Raw genomic sequence first — 16,149 nt, 5'->3', positions numbered from 1 at the left:
CGCAGGCGGGGTCGTCGGTGTGGTAGGGTTAGAGGCGCCGGAAGGGCCGGGGTTGGAAGTGTCCATTGTTGTAGGGGTAGCTGGGTGCAGGCGGCGACCGGAACGGAGCTCCAGGGAGGACGGGAACGCGAGAGGACGTCGGGATCTTGACGTACCTCCACCACTTTATAATACCGAGACCGATCAAGTTGTCCAGCGCTGTTTATTCCAAAAAAGGCAACGCCCGCAGCTCACGCGCGAAGAAGTCGAAGAAGAGGGAAGATGATGATGGCTATGTACAAATGAAAACGACGAAGTACGTTAATAGTGCTTACAATATATATATATATATATATATATATATATATATATATATATATATATATATATATAGAGAGAGAGAGAGAGAGAGAGAGAGAGAGATCGTGGATCCAGGACCTCAAAGAAGCACGGCATAATGCCAGCGCACTTTCGTCACACTTATCGCTAAATCGCCCACCAATTTTCTTTTTTATTTCGCCTACATAGAAACGTGGCCGCAGTGGCCGAGATCGTACCGACAACCTCGTTCTAGCATGAAGGCAAAAATTAAATTATGGGGTTACACGTGCCAAAACTACTTTCTGATTATGAGGTACGCCGTAGTGGGGGACTCCAGAAATTTGGACCACCTGGAGTTCTTTAACATGCACCTAAATCTAAGTGCATGGGTGTTTTCGCATTTCGCCCCCATCGAAATGCGGCCGCCGTGGTCAGGTGAAGGCAAGCGTCGCATTATAATCTTGCGACGACTTTCGAAGAATACATGTATGCTGTTATTGCACGCTAACGAGGCAACACCGTCGGCTAGAAAAGTGTGTGTATGTGTACGATGGCAAGGAAATGAGCGTTTACCAAGATCAGCAGCGAAATGTTTTCTTTCTTTCCACCGTCGTCTACTTACTCTTGTGATAACCTAAACACTGTGACCATGCCCGCGAACACAATGTTCAGCTTATTAGTACAAAAAATATCAGTGCCGCGTACCGCACTTGCAGCCAGATCGTCTGCAGCCTGTTCCAGACGGCGTTCTGACACTCTTGCATAGCACTGAGCATGCGCAGACGTCGGCTAGGCGACTGAGCATAGTTAACATGCATAGAATACACCTCGTCATCGTTTATTTTTCCTCCAGCGCGACCACCATTTCTGCTATCGTTATAGTATATCATATACGCCGCACTACACACAACTTATCGACATTTTCACGATATCAGCAATATTGATACTTCGCATCAAGACAGTGTTCGAACTCGCTATCATACAATGAATATCTGCTGGCTTCATTCGCTGCGCTCTGTTGCCCTCAATGGGCCATTTGTCTTGCCTTGGCGACAGAAAAAACAAACAAACAACATTTAGCTTTGGTTAAATTTAATCCTCAGCGTACTCAATATGACACTTTCATTTCAGAGTGCTTAGTACTGGTTCAATCACTATAGTCTTGCTACGCACGACCACATTGGTGAATGCACATATATATGTCATGTTTGATTGGATGTTCGACGTGCGGTGTTCTGTAGGTCATGGCGTAATAATAGTTTCTTCAAGCTAAGTTTATGTGCCCGTGGCATCGAAGCATTGAACGCGATTGCTTTTCTGTTACCTCATTTTTTTTTAAATTTTGGGCTGTCAAGTTCGGGGTGTGGCCCTTACACGACTTTGTACCGTAGACCTTATTTGTGACTCCAAATGAAGGTCAAAGTTTCTGTCAACGTTTTCTGTGTGCTCTTATATCACTTTGCTGAGTTGAAAATTGACGCTGGCAATTGAAGCAGTCCCAGTCCCGCAGCTGCTCCTTGATTTGAAGCAACCGTGCAAAACGAACGAGCTGACGTAATTATCATGTGACCTGGCCCTATGCCGCTCTCTGTGAATTAGCGTATGCTGACGTCACATGAGAGGTACCATAGACCGCAATAGGTGGTACGCCTCCAATTTCCCATTTTGGTCATTCTCTACATTATAAAGGCTCCCTAGTCGCTACAACCCATGAATTGGTTATTACCGAAGCCCAACCTTTCAGTCGTACTGAAAGCTTGACTTAATACTTTCCTTTAGTGTTCTGTCGAGACAGACTACTGGGAAACTCCGCGGAAGAAATAGCGATAGCTATCACACTATCAATTGCGTTCCTCGGTCATGGGCGAATACAGCGGAGCGCCATAAAAACATATGTAGCAATAATAGGGGGAGGGGGGAAAGGGGGGCTACGTGTGGCCTACTGCCACAATCGCAAGTGCGACCCTATGCGGTCTGTCTTTAAGAATTTTCACTCACGTGAAATTTCGTTGCACTTTTCCTTCCCCAATCGCTTGCAATGAACCCCAAGTTCGCCACCAGTGGCGTTGGTACTCAACTTCATGCTGTGACGCCTGTGCTCTTCGAGTTGATCCAGGAAACCTCCTCTCTGCTCCAGTTGCTGCAAAACAGAAAATTCGTCACTAGGGCTCGGCGAATAATGAAATTCTAGAATCCTACACACATAATCGAAGGTAAATTACAACGAAAACAGATTTGGATAGTGAATATTGCGTAATTAACAATATTTGCACTCGTTTCATATTACATTGATACTGTAAGCAAAAGTTAGCGTTTCTTTTTCTCGTTATTGCTATATGAAAGGAAACTATTGCAGAAGAAAATTGTGAATCATCTGTGCTCTGGAATTCGCTTTAACCAAACCTTTCACAGGCGCTTGCGAAAACGGCTGTTCTAGTTTAACGACCATTTGCGAGTGTAGAACAAACATCGAACTTGGAAAGATTTTCACAGGAAAACGCCTAGATCACGTGGATCCCTCGGGTAACGGAGGGCCGAAACAAAGAAATGACAACGCTGGCATAACGCCAATCAAATGGCGAAGCTAAAACAATGGTGAAAAGGGCATCACGATGGCGATATGTCCACAAATGCGTGACGTCGACGCAATGACCATGATATGAAGGCGACCAGATTGAGACTGCGGGACGACGACGCTAAGACGACGAATGCATGAAGACGACATCTGCATGATGGTTACGATGAAATGACTATAATACTTACGAAAAGGGTTCTATTTAAATTCAGGATGACGCAACGAGCTATGGAAAGAAGAATGATAGGTGTAACGTTAAGTGATAAGAAGAGAACAGGTTGGGCGAGGGAACGAACGCGAGTTAATGACATCTTAGTCGAAGTCAAGAAAAAGAAATGGGCATGGGCAGGACATGTAATGAGGAGGGAAGAAGATAACCGATGGTCGTTAAGGGTTACGGAGTGGATTCCAAGAGAACGGATGGGTAGCAGGGGGCGGCGGAAAGTTAGGTGCGCGGATGAGATTAAGACGTTTGCAGGTACAACATGGCCACAATTAGCACATGACCGGGGTAGTTGGAGAAGTATAGGAGAGGCCTTTACCCTGGGTGTAGCCAGGCTGATGATGATTATAATGATAAAAAGAGAAAAAGAAAGGACCACGAGTGAATAAAGATGGCAGAACAATCACGATGGCGTGACACGAAGTAACGATCACATCGGGACGAACAACTATAAAAGGACAACGATGGCGTGTTTATCTTTGGTCTCACGTACGCGCCTACCTGTTTACTGTGCAATAGCCATATCCAAAGATCGCATAAAAAATGCAACGACCATGTGTGAGGAAGAAATTTTCGTAAAACGGGGGAGTGCGTCGTAGAGGTTGGGCTGCACAAGACGGAACGAGAAAAATTATTTCCATTCTCTTGCTGCTTGTAAAGGTTGAATCACGCTTCTTTATAGTGGTCGAAAGCCCGATTTAGTCGCCATCTTTCACAAGAAAAAAAAATACTTTAGGCGAACCCAACGCACGAACCGAACTAGGAGGCAACTGTTTTCCATTGATTAGCCGCTTAAATATCATGTCACCGTATTATGGTGTGCGACGTCATTACTTCCACGTTATACTTCCGGGTTTCCCGGAATTTCGCCAATTACGTGCTCACGTGGCGGCGGGTCTCTAAAATCTACGATTCTGTGCTTTGATGTGCGGTAATCCGTGATTTCTAAATCATTCTATCTATTCCAGACCCTTAGGTAACTCAATTTGTAACTAAACTTATGCTCTGATATCGTATCTATAACGAAACCCACCAATTTTGTACTGTACAATTTTCTAAAATTTTCTTCTGATTTATTTTGAATTTCGTGCCCGGTCGTCTCAGTGATTTCTAATAAATTCTAATTATTCAAGTCACTTCATTAGCTCAAGTTGTAACTAAACTTATGCTCTGATAGCGTCTATATAACGAAACCCATGGATCTTGTACTATACTTTTTCTTATTTGGAATTTCCACCCCGGTCGTCTCAGGAGGTGAACCGGAAGTGCTGCGCAAGGAACAAGAGTCACTCAATTCTCGTGCCACTAAAAAAGAAAAGCGTTGGCTAACGCCGCGATAGCACCATGGATTCCTATACCGCATGCGCTATTAAGAAGAAACACATCAATAACCGAGCAGCTACCACTGCTTCGGACGCTCGCGCAATACGTAGGCGGCCGGTCGACCAATCGAAAAGTTATATTCACACTGCACGGCATGCCGCTATATTACCAACCAAAGCTTTTTTTTTTTTTTTTTTTTTACTCGTGGGTCGAAACCGCGTTCAACAAATGAGGTGGCCGCGCAATGTAGCTCTAGATAAGGATTCGAACGCTTGGTAAAACAACAGCAGAGCGTATTCATTAGCAGAACGCTGCCCACGTTGTTACGATCGTCGCGTACGTTTCTTAACTGTACTCATTGCTTCTAAACCACAGCTTAGAATTGCAGGCAGAATGTTGCATTTGGGGGACACTCGTAAAAATAATTTTGAGATATACACAGCTCATCCATGAAGCTGATTGTGGGCTTAAACACGCACGCGCACGTTGTGCTGGGTGCTCCGTCCGCTGCTACGGCGGCAGAAACACCAGCCATGTCAAATTGCTTGGTGACTGGCCCCTCAAGGCACGTTACGTGTATCCGCGGGCTTCTTTCATGTTCGGAAATACACTGTTATGTAGCACGTATTGAGCAATAGAAGGCTGTATCGGGAGTTTCTTATGTTGCTCTACAATTCCCTCACTGACACTTATCTATAATACTACAGACAAATAATTAATTAGCAATAATTATTTCTTTAGGTGGAATGCAAGGAAGTAAATAATCTGAGTATCTCCAAGCGACGGCAAACAACGTTAACTTGTTTCTCTCCAGGTATACGTGGCATTCGCACATATTTTTAAATCTTGGTGCATGATAGTTGGGACACCTTGTGTAAGGGATACTAGTGTTACATGTTTCCGTTACATTCTCTCTTAGCAAGCGACCACTAATTACTGACCGACATCAAATACGCTTCAGTCAAAATCATCAGCTAGCCTTCACACCTCAACAACCAGAGATTCATAGAGGGTGTTCCCGTCATTCATGCGCGCGATGAAAGTCACTGAGTACCGGTGCCAAGCAGGTTAGATCACTCGTTCCAGGAAGCAAGTGTGGACTTTAAGAAGACACATAATGAAACACAGAGCATCGTGTCACCTGCGTGTATTTCTTTGTCTCCGTCTTCCCGTTTGTCGTACAAAGGGTCGCGAAATTTTCGAGCACAATATCTGTGTAGCCCTCACCCAACAATATATCTGGACACATCATGCAAAATCCCCAAGTTATGCTTGGGACTTGAATGTATTATCTGCGACTATACGTGGTCACGGCTGTCCGAGTGTCCTACGGACTGTGCAGTTCACAGTATAATTCTTTCGTTGCCTGTATTGTATGTATAAAATGGCCGATTGCACTGTCCTGCATATCTTTGAATGCATAGGTCTTGTTCCTGTCAGCAGCCCAAGCTCTACATTTCTATATTACAATTTCGACTGTTACACTAACTTTCCTCTCGTTGAATGATTTTAGCAGTTCAGCGAACTTGACGTTATCTGTGAGCTGCAAAGCGTTCACGTTCTGTCTGGTCCTTGCTAGCTTGGGACCATTTTCTCGTTTCCCGTCTTTGTGCTAGAGGCTCAACTACACCTTCAAGCTATTGCCTATTAAATTATATTAATTGATTGCCTCTATGTCAGCTTGAAAGTCCTGTACTAAACCTTTGTGTGTGTCTCGTAGTAATTGTCCTAATTTCTTCTTTCTTTTAGCCAGATCATCATCTATTAAATTTGTCCTCATTTTCCGTGAGAGCGTACTTATTTCTCTTCTGATGTCATTGGATCTCACTGGATACACCTAATACATCAACTTTGTTACAATGTTCACTCCGATTCTTGTTTCCCTTTCGGGCCTATTCATACGAGCATTATTCATTACTAGTAAGTGATTTCCTTTCATGAGCAGCAGCAGCATATGCCTTCTTTACTTTTTAGACTCGACGCTAGAATAGCCAGATGCCTGTTCCTTAGCCCGCTTTTTCATTGTCTTAGCTTCCCTCAGCTGAGCACATCAGTATTTCTACAAAAATTCTACCTGGGGCTGACTTACATGCAATTCCACAAATAAAATTCATATATTTTTCTATTTCTGCAAGAAAGCCAGCATTTATTATTCATCTGCATCATGAAATCTGCTTGTTTCATCGCAATTTTCAATGTATAGCACTTGGGTCATGAGCATGTTGCTAGGCTTTAGCTGGTGCCAGTGATTTCAACGACTGAGGCGGACGGGTTTACGGCAGCGACGCTCAGAAATACATTCCCCTTGAAGTCCTTTCGAGCTGTGTTGACACGGAAAACGGTTTTAAACTTGACTTACCACTTCGCCGTAAGCCTCGCCTTCCACGATGGGAACGGAATCTGCCGCCTCGTGTTCCTCGCTTGGGCGCCAAATTCCGTGCGTTTGTCGCCAACAGTCCTGCTTCACACACTTTCTGTTTCGTTGATATTAAGTCTGCGTCTCGCGTAAATATCCCAGCAATTAAAACGGCAATAATAAACAGCCAAACGGTGGGTTGCATTCGCAGCCGGACGCCCACAAAAGGCGCCAATTTCGACGGGTATTTTGTCGGTAACCGTCAAAATTGCCCAGGCGCATTCGTCACCCCCCCTCCCCCCATTTTCAGTTATTTTTTTATTTGCCTCGTTTTCCTTGGGCATGGGCTGAACGTCAACAAAGTGAAATGCTACTGCGCCGATAAGCTCAGTGGCAGTGTTATCGCGGCCCATTTTGATAATGCAAGGCCATTGGCGAAATGTTGTGAAGAATGTGTTCCGCAAGTTGTAGCGTATGCACTTCTTTTTTTTCGTTCTTGCATTAAAACCTGCTCCTCTGTATTTACTAGCACCCCTCCTTAATTCAGGTCAGGCTTGCCAGAATTAAAATTAAATTCAGGGATTTTACGCTTTAGCACCCACTATCTGTTTACGAGGCACGCTGTAGTGGGCGGCTCCGAATTAAATTTGAGCACACGGATTACTTTGGCGTCCCTCATTGGTGTTCTTGTTTTATGGTGGCAGTAAAGATAGCGAGTGCCAATCAGTTCTGTTTGGTATTTTGAGGATGCTGGGCGCAATAACAAACACAGGAGCTGGGAAAGACGCTGTCCACTGGAGATCTCACTATAAATTTCGTCCACAAGTTTGAGCAGGATAGCAGTGCCGTGACTGCTACGGCACACACATTTTGATCTTACCGCCAAAACAGCATAACGGAGCAATCGTGTGACCATGCAAGCCAGAACAGAAGCTCTTTTACTATATGTCTATGTTTCTAACAAATTTTTCCTGGCCAGTAACATGTAATTAACGTGAACTTGCTTTAGTGGCACACTTTACTATTTTTGAATTTTCTTTATACAAAGGTCAATCCAATGAGAGATGAAATTCAATCCATACTAAGCCCACTTTCATCACAGACAGCTCACAGCGTCGATCTCGGTCTTTTTATAGACGCCGCAAAATTAGGCGCGTTATACGCGACTGCGGCACCCTCATTTCTTTCTCTCCCTGAAACCTGGGGGTTAACATCCCCCGAGCAGCGTCGATTGGATTCGGACGTGGGCACTAGAATTTTTTTATTGAAGAGGAAGTTCCAGCACGGGGACAACTCCTAGCTCCCTATTCAAGCACGCCTAAAAAGCAGAGATGCATCAATATCGCCACAAATGACCGTCAGGGCTGCTGAGCACGAGGTCGCGGGATCGAGTCCCGGCCACGGCGGTCGCATTTCGATGGGGCCGAAATGCGAAAACACCGGTGTGCTTAGATTTAGGTGCACGTTAAAGAACCCCAGGTGGTCGGAATTTCCGGAGTCCTCCACTACGGCGTGCCTCATAATCATAAAGTGGTTTTGGCACGTAAAACCCCACAATGTAAATGACCGTCAATTTACGCAAGCTGTAACGAAAGCTTCTCTTACACCAATTCCCGCATGCATGCGCGGTATGCGCGTATTTTTTTTTTTTTTCATTCGTTGGCCTTTTCATTTTTATTGGTTGCTGGGCTTCTGCGTCATCAGTTTCTTTCCGTGGCCGTGGTGTTGGCTAGACAAGTTTTCGTGAAGGCGCGGGCCGTACGCGCCTGCAGGTCGCTTGCCGCGGGCTGCAGGCCTGGCGCTTCTAGCTTCCGTTCACAGATGCTGACTCGGTGCAATAGGCACACTGACACACATGAGCGCAACACGTGCCGGCACAATCTGGGAGGCCACCATTCGCTGCTGCAAACGACACTGGGAGGCTGCGTCCTGGTGCCCGCAGCTTTGACCGCTATCTGTTCGCTACCAATGCGGCGGTTCTCACCGCCATAAACGTTTTTACATCGCGGAATGCGGTGATACGCGCCTGACCCAAATCACGGCGCTATCGCCAAAAAAAATAACGCGTAATTAAGACAAGTAGTTGCTCTCGAAACAGACTTCACATTGCGCGAACATGAGATAGTAAGCCAAGAAATCGCATGACCAAGTGAGCCGAGGATTGCCCTTTCTTCGAAATGGAGCCGCAGTGCGCGTGCACTGAAAACTGTTAGGTGACTAAAGAGAAGAACGGTAGTAGCAAGGGGCAAATTTCATATGATAACTAAAGTGATTTGAGCGTCCCGGTTGAAATGTGAGATTAATTGTCAAGATGAACTGAGACTGTGTTCGACGCAGTCGCTATCGGTCACTACCCGTAGTGGCCGCTTAAGACTGTTTGAGGCTTGCATTTAAAAGTATTTAACACTTGAGGCAGCCGAGCTGCAATACTACTATAATTCTCGAGCAATTCTACAGCGGAGGGAGCCCTGTTGGTGTCGTCGTAGCCAAACAGTATGCATGAGAACATGTGTGTCGGAAACATTACTGGCTCCCTAAGACCAAGTAAGTGTGCTGCAGTGATATGTGCCGAGTTCCTAGGATTAACTTGTTAGGCGGGTGTAACGCATATAGCTCTTTTTTCGGAATACATTGCATTTCTTTCGCTCATTGCTGCAATGGCTGGTAGAAAGCTAAGCCTGTGTTGTTGTTTGGATACGTTACACTTTGGCCAGCAAGTAAGCCACTTAATCTTTAATGCCCCTGCTAACTAACGCAGTTCGCCTAGGATTCACACCATCAATAACTGGTACTAAGTATTCGGACGCCGTTCTCTGAATACTGTCTTCACATCCTGTCTTGTTTTGCTTACTGTACTTCAGCGCGCATAAGGAAGCAAGCTAAGGGCCATAGTTCCATAAACGCCGCTTTTGTGCTTTACTGCCTGTGCCTAAATTTCGGGGTAATATCTTAAAGGTGCTTACCCTACTGCCATGGCGGGTCGCCATTATGCATGCGTCGTGTAAAGATATAACTGCAGTTCACTGACGCAAGGCGTCGCCTTCGCACGTCGGTAATGGCAAGAGATCATGCCCCCGGTGATCGAGACTGTCAACTAAGGCGACTGAATCCCGTCTGGCTGGTTGCATCACGAAGCGAGGCTTTCGTGATTCCGGCACTTCCTCAGGCACCAGGCAGAAGCAGAGTCCCATGAAAAAGGTTAGGTTCCGGCTATGAAATGAAAAAAAAAAAACTTGCTTGTTTATGCTCGTCGCCGTAGCACTGCCAGACTGAGGAACTGTAGTGCAGAGAGGTCGCCCTAAATGAAGTGCCTCTGGCCTTCTACTCCACCATGCGGAGTTTTCTGTTTCTGTGCTGCTCATACGTGCACGCTTCATAGTATGTATTTTCGCGGGCAGGAACCGAGGCTAATGCTGCGTAGCTTTGTGAAGTTTTGTTCTCAAGCAATAGTGAATTGGTGAGGTCAGTTTGAATAGGGTATAGCAGCGGTCTCGTATACACTCCCCCAATAGTTAAAGGGCTATAAGCAAAAGATTACCAGCTCTGTTGCTAGGAAATGTAGTAAGGCCAACAGTCAGATATTAATCTGTCCAAACCCTACTCCCAATATTATTTAAGTATAATTCTGGGCAAAACCACATCAATCAGCAATTCCAGCTAACAGCTATTAGGCGAGGCAGCGTTGCGACATGTTATTTTAAAAACATCTGAACCTTCCAGTTTTACCGCATGTAGCGTGTTCACAAACTGTAGGGAGAACAACACTACGCGGTGCTACATTGTGTGACGTTCTGCATTTCTCGTCGCGGCTGATGCAGTACGTCCTATGCAGCAGCGTCCAGATGCATGGTACGCCTACCGATGCTAGATGCTTGCCGAGGTTTTGAGCTAACTCAAGCGATATTTGAAGTGAAGCGCATGGTACCGCTTGAACAAACGTGCAAAAAAACAACGGACCACACCAGCGCCATTCTGCATGACATAAAAGCTGCCCATGGGCGCACGCGGGTCCACTAATGCTTGTGGCACAAGCACTTATCTGTAAAGTCACGAATTAATATATTTTAATACAGAAGAAAAGCCCACATTGAAGTATACAGTATGTCAAATTGCCTACAAGGGAACTGTTTTGTTTGGCAATAGTTAAAATAATGATTTTCAATTTTTTTTTGTGAACTTTCTTGCTTGACAAGGCGCGATGAATGCCTCCACTTGGGCTACTAACTACGAGATTTCAAATGCCGTTCGACAGGAATGTTGTGCCTGTATCGAGCGGCAGGCACTTCAGCGATTCCGTCCACAAATTATGCGGCTGTGCTTTTGGCGAGGTTCGCTGTGCGTGCAGGATGGCGGTGGCAGTTCCTCGTGTTTCTTTTTTTTCGATGCAGGCCGTCCCGCAAGCAACAAGGTGACGGCGAGGCGCTCTAGCCGCAGGCAATGTTGCTGTCATCCAGGGGCACCGACACCCGGCAGCTCGGCTGAACATCAGAGCGCGATTAGTGGTAGTCCGGCTTCTTTTTTTCCTTGCGCACCGAGCCGTGCCTCGTGACGAGGTTGGGTCCCGGCTCCAGACATATCTAGATGGCGCGAAGACGGCTTTCGCCGCGAAAGCCAGCATCAGTGACGGTTACCGTTTTGGGGATTCCTCGCCACAGCCGCCGCTCGCAGGGGGACCTGTCCCGGCAGAGTCAAGCGCTGGCGAACCTGACTGCATCAGTGACGCAGAAAGCGAGCACGAGGACGACCTGGTTGTGCCGGCCACCGACGCCTGAGGACGTGGTGGCCCTCCTATGGAGGTTCACCCTCTGCAGTTATTCTCAAGTGCGCTCGACGAGGTGGCGAAGACAGCTTCAGCATCGGCACGGAATGTAGCATCGACCTGCATCGCGATGAGCGATCGTGGCCAGCATCCAGAGGCGGTTCTGCTGGATTCGCGCCGCGGACCGCTAGGACACGTCACACGTATTACACAAAGGAGCTTATTAGCACATTGAAATAATTCTCATGTGGACACTATGGATTTCTATAACATTTGCCGCCCCACTCTCCATCCCCTCTCGTCGTTTCAAATTGGATGCCAATAAATCATCATCGTTGAGGTGGAGGGCTGAGGGGAGGAACGTTCTAGAATACGTGGGTAAGTGTAGTTAGAGCTTGGCCTTATACCTCATCATCCAGAAGTACACGTTGCTGGGCTAGTTGGTTCATATTGCTTAGTAGACCACAAATATGATCGCTTGGCGCAAACAAGGACGTAAGGGAACAAGGGAGAGCGCCAACTTTCGACTGTTTATGCTCTATTGCATAACATGAAATATATACACGCAAGCGAATGCGCAGCACACAGAACAGCTTCAATCGCGCAACACCCTAATCACAGCCGGCTGTAAAAAACTTTCTGCGATTGAAGCTGTTCTGTATGTTGTGCATTCGCCTGCGTGTATGTGTTGGCTATTATGCAATAGAGAATAAACAGTCGAAAGTTGTCGCTCCCCCTTGTTCGCTTCCGTCGTTCCTTGTTTGCGCCAAGCGATAATATTGTTCGAGTAGACCGATCAACGGTCTACTCAGCAGTTAGACCTCATCAGTCGGGAAGGCCTCACGATAGCGTCTGGAGTACCGAGAGACAGCAGACATGGGTGTCCGACTGTAGCCAATGGGCACTTTTCAAGTGCACCTGAATAACGTGAACTCCTGTCCTCTGCTTCACTCCCCCATCCGACTCCCCAGAGAGAGAGCGTAGCGAACGGGTCATTTATCTGGATTTTCTTATTTACTCAATCGTACGTAATTTGCAGAGCGGGAATTAAAATGGCACGTTTGGGAATATAGTAAGAAAGACGCACGAAATGGTATTGCATAGTAATTCAAAGACATCCTTTGCGGAATAAGCACACTTTCCGCTTAAATTGAGTAGAGGCAAATGTAGTGCTGCGATCGTTCAGCTGCCATGGTGATTTTGGCTAAATTAGGGGGTTTTAAGTGCCAATACCATTTTCTGTCTTCTCCGCCCTTAAACTTCTTCTCCGCCCTTAAACTGGCTCTCTTAACTGTACTACACGCAGAGACAAAGAAACAGCGCGCGAATGCGATCCCATAGATGAGATGAATATATATATATATATATATATATATATATATATATATATATATATATATATAGAAAACTATCAGTCATAGCTCTCGTAGTATAGCCCTCTGGGCCGTTTCCTTTTTTTTTTTTTCGAAAGTAGTCCTATTAGGGTTATTATAATTACACGAAGGTACTTCGCCCTCATCAGCAGCAGTCCTTGGTATAGTTATTCTGGCGGCTAGCTTCCCACGCTATGCGTGCCGCCATCGCACCTGGTTAAGCTTTTCCTAGACGCTAGAGCTATGCGTTGTCCGCGCAACCTTGAGCGATCGCAAAGCACGTTTCCCCCTCTTGGCCGGCGGAGAAGGGATGCTTCGTTCCGGCCGCGAAGCTCTCCACATCTCTGTAAGGTGCCTTGTGGATGTCTCGTGCTGAAGATGCCCTCTCGGTGAGCGCATATTTCACCCCTCATCTTTTAAGAGGTTCAATACATACGAGCATTTGTCTAGCAAACCAGATTTTTTTTCAAGGGAATTTTCCACGTCTCAGTAATTTCTCTCGTCGTATTCGAGTGCTGATTGCCGTGTTATAGTTTGTTAACAAAGCTTTCCCTCAAGTCTAAATATTTTAAAGCAGTTTTCCTAGCCTCTAAAGCCGCTCGAGTTCGCTCTTCTCCTTGAGCGGCCATTTTTCCTAGAAAGTATGCCTTCCAACTCAAAAACCGACTATCGCGGACAACATGAGTCTCTTTCCACGTAAGTGTGAGGCTCGGAGGAGGAGCTGTGGCGCTTGAAAGTAGCCTGGGGCCTGACGAACCAACCGACTGAGCTATCTTTCCGGGCAACATCGAAGGGTCACGAGTTCAAATCACCTGTTATGTTCCTTTTTTTTTTTTCCGCCCCTTTTACTTTCTTTTTTTTTCTTTCTTTTAATGTCTTTTCCTTTATTTTATCACTGTACGGGAACCCCCCTAAAAAAAAAAAAGAAAAAGAAAAGAAACATATATATCTTCAAATATGTATGGCCTCACTCACATGTGCAGGTCATAAATACCAGGATCTCTAGCCGAGTGCCATCCATGCGATATAACCGAGCTCAGATTGGTCCACCTTGACTGACCAAGTAGGGCACCCCTGTAGGTTAAATGAGGCGTACAACTCCTGCGGGACCCGCCGTGGTTGCTCAGTAGTTATGGTGTTAGACTGCTGAGCACGAGGTCGCGGGATCGGACCCCGACCACGGCGGCCGCATTTCGATGGGGGCGAAATGCGAAAACACCCGTGTACTTAGAATTAAGTGCACGTTAAAGAACCCCAGGTGGTCGAAATTTTCGGAGTCCTCCACTACGGCGTGCATAATCAGAAAGTGGTTTTGTCACGTAAAACCCCATAAATTAATTTTTAATTTAACTCCTACGGGGACGGTAGAGTATCCGTCTCCAGTGCAAGAGGACCGTGATTCAAATCCCGGTGCCGCGCTATTCTCCACCGGAAAATACAAAAAAAAAAAACCGTGTGTTGAGAAAATTGCACAAACAGGCCTGGAGTGCGGCCTGATCCCGGTGACCAGAACCGGTAACGCACTCTCTCACCAGAGCAGGATTGGCCACCCTGGTGCAGTACTTGGCCACAACCTCCTATATGAATACAACAATCGAACCCCGGCCCTCAGTCCCCAGCAGCCGCGAAGCAACTGACCACGGCGGCGGTCAGATCTGTGACGCTGCAGAGGGTGCTAAGAATACCTGGCTCCGGACAGGCCGCCATTGGAATCTGAACCTGGCAACGTTTAACGTTAGAACGCTATCTAGTGAGGCGAGTCTAGCAGTGTTATTGGAGGAATTAGAGGGTAGTAAATGGGATATAATAGGGCTCAGTGAGGTTAGGAGGACAAAAGAAGCATATACAGTGCTAAAAAGCGGGCATGTACTGTGTTACCGGGGCTTAGCGGAGAGACGAGAACTAGGAGTCGGATTCCTGATTAATAAGGAAATAGCTGGTAACATACAGGAATTCTATAGCATTAACGAGAGGGTGGCATGTCTTGTTGTGAAACTTAATAAGAGATGCAAAATGAAGGTTGTACAGGTCTACGCTCCTACATCTAGTCATGATGACCAGGAAGTCGAAAGCTTTTATGAAGACGTAGAATCGGCGATGGGTAAAGTCAAAACAAAATACACTATACTGATGGGCGACTTCAATGCCAGGGTAGGCAAGAAGCAGGCTGGAGACAAGTCAGTGGGGGAATATGGCATAGGCTCTAGGAATAGCAGAGGAGAATTATTAGTAGAGTTTGCAGAACAGAATAATATGCGTATAATGAATACCTTTTTCCGCAAGCGGGTTAGCCGAAAGTGGACGTGGAGGAGCCCGAATGGTGAGACTAGAAATGAAATCGACTTCATACTCTGCGCGAACCCTGGCATCATTCAAGATGTAGACGTGCTCGGCAAGGTACGCTGCAGTGACCACAGGATGGTAAGAACTCGAATTAGCCTAGACTTGAGGAGGGAACGAAAGAAACTGGTACACAAGAAGCCAATCAATGAGTTAGCGGTAAGAGGGAAACTAGAGGAATTCCGGATCAAACTACAGAACAGGTATTCGGCTTTAACTCAGGAAGAGGACCTTAGTGTTGAAGCAATGAACGACAATCTCATGGGCATCATCAAGGAGTGCGCAATAGAAGTCGGTGGTAACGCCGTTAGACAGGAAACCAGTAAGCTATCGCAGGAGACGAAAGATCTGATCAAGAAACGCCAATGTATGAAAGCCTCTAATCCTACAGCTAGAATAGAACTGGCAGAACTTTCTAAGTTAATCAACAAGCGTAAAACAGCGGACATCAGGAACTATAATATGGATAGAATTGAACAGGCTCTCAGGAAAGGAGGAAGCCTAAAAACAGTGAAGAAGAAACTAGGAATAGGCAAGAATCAGATGTGTGCGTTAAGAGACAAAGCCGGCAATATCGTTACTAATATGGACGAGATAGTTCAAGTGGCTGAGGAGTTCTATAGAGATTTATACAGTACCAGTGGCACCCACGACGATAGTGGAAGAGAGAATAGCCTAGAGGAATTCGAAATCCCACAGGTAACGCCAGAAGAAGTAAAGAAAGCCTTAGGAGCTATGCAAAGGGGGAAGGCAGCTGGGGAGGATCAGGTAACAGCAGATTTGTTGAAGGATGGTGGTCAGATTGTTCTAGAGAAACTGGCCACCCTGTATACGCAATGCCTCATAACCTCGAGCGTGCCGGAATCTTGGAAGAACGCTAACATAATCCTAATCCATAAG

General features: G+C 46.1%; 1 protein-coding gene and 1 long non-coding RNA gene across 3 annotated transcripts in view; one reads left to right on the top strand and one right to left on the bottom strand.

Moving 5' to 3' along the window:
• LOC129386932 (uncharacterized) overlaps window positions 1-7,056 on the bottom strand; it is a 69,236-nt gene extending 62,180 nt beyond the window's left edge. For both annotated transcript variants that reach the window (XR_008614259.2, XM_055075402.2), the window contains exons 1-2: window positions 6,781-7,056; window positions 2,299-2,440 (exon numbers count right to left, since the gene is read on the bottom strand). Coding sequence is in view for 1 of the 2 variants with exons in the window: in XM_055075402.2 (XP_054931377.1) it covers window positions 2,299-2,440; window positions 6,781-6,982 (344 nt within the window). In the remaining variant the exon portion in view is untranslated. The remainder of the gene's footprint in view (window positions 1-2,298; window positions 2,441-6,780) is intronic.
• The window catches only part of LOC126539614 (uncharacterized), a 99,727-nt gene extending 87,895 nt beyond the window's left edge, over window positions 1-11,832 (top strand). Inside the window, exon 3 of the long non-coding RNA XR_011891027.1 lies at window positions 11,166-11,832. This is a non-coding gene — a long non-coding RNA (uncharacterized lncRNA). The remainder of the gene's footprint in view (window positions 1-11,165) is intronic.
• Window positions 11,833-16,149: the final 4,317 nt, after the last annotated feature.

This window comes from Dermacentor andersoni, chromosome 11 (assembly GCF_023375885.2).
Source record: "Dermacentor andersoni chromosome 11, qqDerAnde1_hic_scaffold, whole genome shotgun sequence".
NCBI lineage: Eukaryota > Metazoa > Arthropoda > Arachnida > Ixodida > Ixodidae > Dermacentor > Dermacentor andersoni.
Note: the sequence above shows the minus strand (reverse complement) of the source record. Positions and strands in the feature narration are given on the sequence as shown.